General features: G+C 35.3%; 1 protein-coding gene across 8 annotated transcripts in view; it reads left to right on the forward strand.

The window, feature by feature from the left end:
* Positions 1–8,624, forward strand: part of LOC105276687 (formin-binding protein 1-like) — a 35,390-nt gene extending 26,766 nt beyond the window's left edge. Inside the window, exons 7-11 of one of the 8 annotated variants that reach the window (XM_020030806.2) lie at positions 1,813–1,869; positions 3,297–3,604; positions 3,758–3,949; positions 4,485–4,621; positions 4,875–8,624. In XM_020030806.2, coding sequence (XP_019886365.2) covers positions 1,813–1,869; positions 3,297–3,604; positions 3,758–3,949; positions 4,485–4,621; positions 4,875–5,032 — 852 coding nt within the window. In that variant the 3' untranslated portion in view covers positions 5,033–8,624. The remainder of the gene's footprint in view (positions 1–1,812; positions 1,870–3,296; positions 3,605–3,757; positions 3,950–4,484; positions 4,622–4,874) is intronic. The other 7 variants (XM_026970476.1, XM_026970477.1, XM_026970479.1 and 4 more) reach the window with 7 other exon arrangements.
* The last annotated feature ends 1,219 nt before the right edge of the window (positions 8,625–9,843 follow it).

Genomic DNA, 9,843 nt, shown 5'->3' on the forward strand with positions numbered 1-9,843 from the left:
TGCAGCGTTTTCGATGCGTAGGATCTTCTGAGAGGAAGATACGAGGTTGAGCTTATGCTTGAATTTATTGGAATTTGTTGATAACTATTGAACAATGATTAGCATTCGTCTTGTTGATTTTTTCCATTTTTTGGTCTAACTTATTAAATTTGATACAAGATAAAACTAGTAAATTTATAAATTTTTCCAACACAAAAAGAAGAAAATTTATAACAATTGTGTCTGCGATTTCGTAAGCCTAGAATTTATGTGACTCGAAACAAGGTCTAACATAATTTACTTATCTATTGCATTTACAAGATCGTGAGAAGGAAAGGATAAACAGAATATTGCAAAGTATTATTACAGCATGCAGAAAAATTGTCTGAAGTCCGTCGTATCTTATGATTTCAACTTATCATTTATGTATATACTTGCATCTCCTTATTCGCCGACAGGCCTGCGTCTTGTTATATGCACACAAATTTCTATTGCGCATGTATATTAGTAGATTCCGCATTCTTTCGACCGGCTACACAGTAATGTTATTTATGCGCGACTTTTTAGTTACGTTTGCACACTATCTATGATTATCCGGAACAGTCTTAAATTATTATTTGGAGCGGTTTCGCTTCTAATATACTTTCTAAATGCTTTACGATACAGTAAAACTCTATTCGCCAGAAGCTTTTATGTCGAAGATAATGATAGCTTGCTGATAAAGATATGGAATTTAAAATTAACCACAGTTAAAGCAAAAAACACTTTGCGCTTATGTCTTAATTATGTTAAAAAGTACATTTTTTATTATGCAAATAGATATGGAAAATAATATAGTCATACATATGCACGTGCATTTTCTTTCTCCTTTTGTAATATAATATATTACAAATATTTCAAGCTTTTTGTAGCTTAAAAATTCTGGAAACAAAAATTTTTTGATTCTGCAAGTGTTGCATTAACATAATAGAAGATAAATTAGATTGAATAAGCTTTGATAAACACTGAATTGAGTTCAATTGTATCTTTATTTATTTTTGTATGTTTCCGGGCTATAATTTTTGCACTTTTCTCTTTGACTTCTTATAACGAAAAGCATAACTTATTTTTCTTCTGTACTTTCTATTAATTTGGTGGATGGTTCAATCTGCCTGTGGTCTTCTTGTTTCTCATCACCACGGGCTATGAATTGGGATATTATCACACTTAGTAAGTACTCCGTAGATCGCTTGTTCGCTCTCGCAGTTATGTAAATAATATCAACTATTTACCTGCCTCTTAAAGATGAATTACATGCGATATTAAAGTGTTTTGTTAGAGAAGAGCGTGAACTCAGCTTTAAGCTTACAACTAATGTAAACTTAATTGACTTTTTTTCTATAAAAAATATTAATACTACTTTGTAAAACTTCTTTAAAGAGAAGACGTACAAAATTCAATTCAAATGTTGAAATTGAATTGGATTTAATGTAGAATACAATCTAATTTAAAATGTAATATAAGAAGAATATATAATCTCAAGAAATAAGAATTTTTGAATCGTAGAATTTATTAATCAATAGAACAATTTGTAAAGGTTGAATGCAACTTTGTGAAATTTGAATTAAACTTTTATTAAAATAATTGTTTTATTAAATGTGTATGCGTGGAGTCTCAAAGCTTTAGACTTAAATGCGACATCATGATTATCTTCTTAATAGGCATATCATTTTCTTTATATACATGTATATCTGAAATGCAATATCTGAGTTCTCGTTCATGCTATTGCTGAAAGTCCGTCCTAATCATTCGCTGAATGATACGCTTTTGGGATTTGTTTCATGCGAACAACAGAAGTTGATCGAGGTGTGCATAGCTTTAAAGGTCTGTCCTTCTTCATACAATCGCCAAGTTAGTTTTCGATTAATCCTTTTGGTGTTTAGCTGAACGCTTACAAGTGCTTGACTTGCTCATCCCCTTTAGTTTCTATAAGCGATAGTAAATAGATGAGACAGGCGATACTTATATTTGAAAGGAAACTATACGTGCATCAATTAATCAATATTGGAAAAAAAGTTAAGTTAGAAGAATTTATGAGCCACGCTAATTGAAAAAGTCAAGCATTTGTATTTTCGAAGATCTGTAGAATTACTCTGTAAATCTATGAATTTGTTGAAACTGGGATCGCAAAAAGTTAAAGAAATTGCATCTTAATTTCTAATTTGCTGTTTCAAAGTTTTTAACATCAAGAGGATTGGATACGAGGGGTTGGTTACTGAGGTAATCTTTGTACAAGGGCTAGGTAATTCTTAGGGTAGTCTCAGATAATCTGAGGTAATCTAAGGTAATCGCGATACCATGCGCGATATATATTCAGTATATCTAACCGCCGAGAGACAACCAAATATCGGAAACGCAACCTTTCATATGTTTTCGGGTCTATATGTCCGCCGAGCTGCCTGCTCTGTGCTCGATTCTTTTGCTCTGTGCTAGTTTATTATTTTTTTCTGGTTTTATTATCGAAATCGATCAAAATGGAAAATTCTGAACAATCATCGAGGGAAAACTACCGGCTGAAATCAATACGGAAAATACGGCATTGATGAATTTTGACAGTAAATTGAAACTTTTGCCAAGTTATGTGATCGAACTGTTGTAGTATTAGGTAATCTTAAGGAATCTGAGGTAATTTAAAGGTAATCCGTATCAAGGGTAATTTTTGTACACTATAACCGCTAGTGACCAACCCCTCGATTGGATATTATTCCCATTCGTGAAATGATTCTATTATCATGTTTCTTAATCACTTGTGACAAAAATAAAACATTTTATCTGTTTTATTTATCATTACTTTATTACTTATGTTAGAATAATGAATAGTATCGAATATTAAAATTGTTAATTGACATAAATTCGTATACGCTAGCTTTCACTAACAGTTCGCAGATCTCTAACGAAACGCGTTGTTCCTGTAATAATAAAATGTGTTCTCAAGCTTTCTCATTTTTCATTTTGTTGCCTTTCCGAGACCCAGGCTACAGTACGTTACGTCTCAAGCTACAATTACATAAAATTTTATCAAAGTATTTTTGCATACGTTACAATCACATTAATTTGCTAAAAATTCAAATTTTCTAGAGTAAGATTTTAAAGAGCAAGAATCTTTGATTTATTGGCTGAGATATACGTCGTGTTAATTAATTGTTGTATTAATTTGACAATTAGTTTGACGATATCTCGAAAACAAGTGTTTTGCATGAAAATTCTTGGGTCTCAGGGAGTTATATACGTATCTAAATGGTAGCAAGAGAATAGATACTTATTATAACGAATTCCAGAATAACGTGCCTGGCTATGGTGACGGCGCCAAGGAGGACTGCAGTGATCTACCACCGAATCAGCGAAAGAAACGACTGCAGCAACGACTGGATGAGATTCAGGCGAAGATCCAGCAGGAGACTGCAGCGAGGGACGGCCTGATGAAGATGAAGGGTGTGTACGAACAAAATCCTGCCCTTGGAGACCCGATGAGCATAGAAGGACAATTAAACCAGTCTAGCAATAAACTGGATAAACTCGGAGCGGAATTGGCAAAGTTTCAAGGCTACCTCGATGAAGCAATGCGCGCTGGTGTCAGTTTGTCTAGGTAATTAAAGCTTTGTTAAGGGAACTGAAAGGATCGGCGTCAATATTCGTGTAAATTCATTATTATAAAAGTGAAATTTATAAGTAAGGTGTAGAACAATATAATTTTATGTAATTACTTGTATATAACAAGTTGTGTTTGCGATGATTTCAGCCCAAGTCAAGCACCGCGAAAACCCACTAGTAACGGCTCGGCAACGAGACCGTTGAGTTCACGGAGGTCCAGCCATTCGGGCGGCGAGGAGAGCCTTTCGAGATCCGCTTCGGATTCAAGCGTCTGTAACGCAAACGCGAATCAGCCGGTTCACAAAAAGAGCGCACCAGGTACACCGCAGCCGACTCATGGGTAAGTTGCTTGGTAATATATGATGATATAATTGCACAGATATATATATACATACACGTAACTCTGAAAAACTCGAGACACTCGATAGTCGAAGATCGTTTGCTTCATAAATTCATTCTATTATTGTTCAACTATTGCATTAGCAACTCTATCATTAATTTATTAGTATAATTATTTCCCTTAATTACGCTGTTTTGTAATCTTGCATCGATTATAAATCTACGCTCAAGAATATATTGTCTTTGATTTTTATACCTTCGGCTCTTATCTTATCGGAACTAACGAGCACAAATGACAGAAATAACGCAAGAAGTGTTATTGCATGAATCATCACCACTTTCCTACTTTATGAATTATTGACATGACTAACGGAGTTTAACCACATTTGCAATCGTTTCATAGGTCTGGATCAGGTCGCGATCTAGTCGTTGTACTCCCTTTTCCGCGAATATATGTAATTAGCAATATTGAATAGATTAGACACTTCACACTAAACAAATAGCCACGGTTTTCGCTTTATGGTACTGATGCACAGTTCCACGAACAGCCCGGAATCTGGTCTCGGCGAATCGAGAACGTCGTTACCTGGCAGCGGCTGCGAAGAGTATTATCATGACGAGGTGGACGCTCAGCCGCCACTGGGAACGTGTCGGGCGCTTTATCCTTTCGACGGTAAATCTCTCGTTTATTTCTTATTACATTTTTACATTTATAATTACATATATTTTCTATTTATATCCTTTACTATGGTAATTTTGAAATGAAATGGAATTTGAAATTCAGATTGTAGCTATGTAATCTGTAATACAATATAAATATAAATGTAATATAAACATGATATATAAAGAAAAGAATAATTGTACGTAGCTTCTTTATTCTTGCTACTGTAATATCTAATCTAATAATTAATAATTATTATTTGCAGCGACTAGCGAAGGCTCTATACCGATGTACGACGGGGAAGAGCTGTTCATGATAGAGTTAGATCAGGGCGACGGCTGGACCAGAGTGCGGCGCATGTCGCAACCAATCGAGGGCTTCGTACCGACCTCGTATATAGAGTGTCATCTATACAACACTTAGCCGCTTCTCCTAGGTTGTTAAAGGGGAATTGCGTGTCGCGGAATTACTCGAAGGAGATTGCTATTAGTAAGCGCGTAATGCGTTCGGTACTGCTGTAGACAGTAGGGTCATGTGTTGGTCAAATTGGCATGGATTATCGAGAGACAGCGAATTGTAGGCCTACTCCATACTCTACCGAAAGAAGATCGAAAAGATGTTTAAAATAGTCAACAATTTAAGTGCTTGGCAATCAGACTGCACAGGCGTGATGAATTTTTAAGCAATTGGCGATTCCATGCTATGGGAACGCGTGCGAATCTGAAATCCAATTGTTCAACTCCAGATATAGATGAATTCTGAAACTGCGGATCGTGTTAAAGACCGTGTTCATAGGTCTTTTGGAATTCGTGAAAGTGGTGAAAACTGAATTTACGAATTTGAGGATTCATTCGTCGATCCAAAGATCTGATATTTACCAGCTTGTGATTCAGAATCAATGACTCGTGCAACTCTAAACGATCAAACTCAAATTATCACGTGCCAATATTCTTGACGACAACGCGATTATCATGTAAATCACTTGCAACACATGTCCCTGCTAGAAATTCCCGTTCGATCGATCGATCGATCGAACTGGGAAGAACGAAAGAACGATACGATGTGAACAAAACACCCCGCTTTGTGATCACTCAATCTAAGCGTAATAGCGATAGAATCGAGTTCATTATCTCGGGCTTATCATAGGTCTTTAAGAAAATTCGCTCTTATCCGGATTTTTTAAGAACGCCATGACCCTTCCCCGTACGAAACTGTTAATGATATTAATTTGTTAAATAGTATTTACTTTAGCAATTATTTGTTAAATAAGTATTATCAATAGCAAAGTGTATTATTTAAAAAATTATTCAATTCTTTCTTTCTAATCATGCGATTTTGTATGAAGGGCCGCGGCGTTTTTATAATTTTTTTTCCACGTAATTTCGGGATTTATAAGTTGATTTTAATGGCTGTTAACTATTAACTATTAATTGCGAAGGTTAGATATTGCGGGAACTTTTGCCTGCACTATTATTTTCACGGAAAGGAATTTCTATACGCGAAGGGCAGCAACGGCCCTGTATTTTTTGTGTCTAGGTCGCGTCAAAGTTAATATTAATTAACTATTATAACCGTTATTGTCTTATTATTATGCCGGGAGTTTTTATTTAGTAGGACTGTATTATGTTTCACTTTGTAAATAAATAATCCTTTTTTTATTTTAAAGCAGTCTTGTTCGAAAGGCCGCAACGGCTCAAAATATATAGATATACGACAAAAAACTCGCGAATCCAGGTAAGAGTTGAACTTGTGCATCTGTATAATAGTGTTATGTCCGATCATATTCGAATTTAAATTGTATGCATTTGAGATTTTCAAATCCTCGAGCAGATGCATGAATGGCCACAAGAACAAATGAATTTATTATCGAATTGTTATCTATCACGGTATCAATATTAGAAATTGTCAATATTAGCTTTTACAATGATGATGATGAATTAACAGAATAATTGATTGAATAACAAAAATCATAGGTGCAATATTTTAATTAAAAGTTCTGAAACACCCGAGTGTTTCGCCTATCACTATAGAAACTTACAAGTTTTTGTTAATTTTATAGACTTACATTAATGTATCTGCTTAAGGATTAAAGCGTGAAATATCTTCGTGACGAAAACGGACAGCGAAATGGTTCATAAACGCATAACCGCGGCTTATGAAAATTCCCACGTTGCTGTGCACGAAGACATTTAACGTCCCCGTTGAAGAAAGTAACTGTCGTAGTAATAATAATTGCGTTCCGCCTACTCGGTACTCGTAAATTAATCGCGACTGTTATAAATGTCGGCACCGAAGTTTTACTGTTTTTTTTGTAAACTTCTCAACGTCGTAAAGGGCGGCCGACTGTTTCACAGACACGGCTCACTGTCACGTTGGGAGAACAAGAGACTGAACTAGAGATGCTAGAGTTTTGTCATACTCGCAGCAAACGAACCAAGCGAAATCTTTACGTAATTCTCGTAATCAGAATAACGAGGATTGTCGAAATTTTGGAATTAAGAATTCAAGAACCACACAAAGATTACGGAAGCTAAAATTTACGTAGCAGAAGATTACGAAACTCTGCGCCGAATGTGGAGGAGGAAGAATTTAGGAAATAAGGACTTTGGTACATGAATCCATGAATTTGTAACACCTGAAAGTCTCGTAAAATCTAGCTTCCGTGGAATAAAAGCACCTACAAAATCTCTATGCCAGGATTTCAGAAGTCGAGTTTTAAAATTGGAAAATTTTATATAATCTTCCTTGAATAAATCTCTTAAAAGATTCAAAAATATACGGATCTTTTGATCCAACGGTATATGAATATATTGGCTTATTGAAGACTTACCGAAAGATCCACATAATTAAGAATTAATGGAAAAACATCTGCGGAGAGACTAACGATTCTGAAAATTCGGGATTCGTTAGTCTAACGTTACTCGTTGTCAATTTAATGTGACGAAAAGTGAGTCATCTCGATGGATCAGTCTGGCGTGCCGTGTTTAACGCGTTGCCCGGATGTGAATTTAGTTAGTAATAGACTCATGTAAATATTGTCAGGGATGTGGGAGCGAGAATCGGAGCGAGGCGAGTATGGCTGTCTAGGGTGCGAGTGCCAGGAACGATATTAACGCGAAGGACTCACTTCCGTCGTAGACGGGGCCTGAGCTTCATAGAAGCGCGGCTCTCAAGTATCCTGTAACATTTTCTAGTGTGTTGACGATGTATATATATACATATATAACGCTAGAAAATTGGCAGAAAATATATAATGTCGTTAGCACATTAATTGCACGCATTACTCGTAGCGACAAGTTGATGCAATTTGAGACGAGTGTTTCAGTCACGGTCGGAGGAGGACTCGACGACTCGACGACATGAACTTGTCGCTGCTTCGTTATTTCGAGTGCGACATTTTCCAACGGTAAAAATGCCGACGCTAGGGCTAAGGCGCAAGAATGATGTCTCGTGCTGAAAGGAACTGAATTTCGATCCAACTTATTACTGCCGGAAGGAGTCCGCGCGACCGCGAGAGCCTACCACGTTCGTTCGAGTTTCGCGAAATCCGGGGATCGTGTAACCGTACTTTCGCGTGCATTGAATGTATATGTATATATTATATATAGATATACATATATAAATATTACTCGATCGTCAGAAAAAGCGTAGCTTCACTATAGCCAGATATACGCAAGTGCACGAATAAATATGATGAATAGTCCGTTCAGATACGCATATACATACTACTGTCTCCCGTTTTTCGTTCGACACTTGTCGTTTCTTGCGGTTTATATATATTTTTAACAGGGGAAATGCTCGGCGATTTTGTTCACCGAGACGACGAATTAACGGGTTACTCTTTGTGCGCCTCGACTGTGTCCGTTTTATGTACATTTTGTGATTTTATGTACGCGAACAAGTGTTGTAGATAATTAATTCTGCGTTTTATTATACTTTATTATTCTTTTAATTATTACTGCTATTATTATCATTATTATTATTATTAATACTGAAAATACAGGTACTAAATCAATATAGCTGTTTTCGATATGTTAATGCGATTCATGTTTGAGCCCGTATCCAGATTCCTTTTCTTACTGTACTATAATTTTTATAATTATAATTTTACACTTAGGAAGTTGCATAAGAATATTTATTCTTCTTTGCTTTCAGTTTGTTTTACACTTGCGATGTAATTGCGTACTAGCGGTCTTCTTCATATAGTGTTTATGTCTGTATAGGTTCATGTAATATTTACTCATTCTCATCTGACCATCAGTTGCGGACACGTGCGCGGGCGGGTCATTTTTGTTTCGTGTTCACCGCGTTCATTTATGATTGATGAAGTGAATTATTCCGCAATTTTCGCAATTTTTACTATAAAACCAAAAGTTTCAAAACTTCAAGCAATTGTTTGCGAATGCCGGATATTAACCGCATCCCAATTTGAACAGTAGTCGTGAAGTTGCCGATCCTTCGCCAGTGCAGTTTAGTAAGTTTACTTGTGCTGCTGATGTGCGATAAACGAATTTAACATAAAAAAATAAGAGATAGTTTTTAACATAGTTGAATATCATTGTATATTATGTATCATTAATTGATGCACTGAGGCTTAATTCGAGGTAAAACGGTTTGTATAAAACGAAATCAAAAATAGTTAAAACGTAGAGTTATATTAGTACGATAATATGTGATATATAATAGATAATATTATCTTTCTTTCTCGATTTTAATTATATCAAATTCTTTTATTTTGGATATGAAATTTTCGACACACTCTATACAAGTTTGCACGTCATCTAGCTATATTTAAAATCAAGGTAGCATCGACCTTCTAATTATCACCATTCTATAAGTTGATGTTTCTATTCCCAAGGAGAATAAAAAGTCACAATAATGTCAAAATGATGTCTTTTTGACATTATCCTGACTTTTTGTTCTCCTTGGGTTAATACAACTTATTTAACGCAATATATATGCATATATGGTTTATTTTATGCCTCACATGATATCGACAAAAATCATTAATCTGTTTTGGAAGTATTGTGAAGTACTTTTTTCTCTAGGAAAAAAAGGAAAAGTACTATCTTCTTGTCGCGAAACTTTATAAAATATAATTATGTATATGAAATTTCAATCACGATGGGTGTACCTAATTTTAAAGAATAAAATGTCAGCAATTCTTTTAGGTTCACAATATATGTGTCTCTTTATGAACACTATTGCGAGAATATAATTATTATTTCAAATAT

This window comes from Ooceraea biroi, chromosome 6, assembly GCF_003672135.1.
Source record: "Ooceraea biroi isolate clonal line C1 chromosome 6, Obir_v5.4, whole genome shotgun sequence".
In the NCBI taxonomy this organism is placed as follows: domain Eukaryota; kingdom Metazoa; phylum Arthropoda; class Insecta; order Hymenoptera; family Formicidae; genus Ooceraea; species Ooceraea biroi.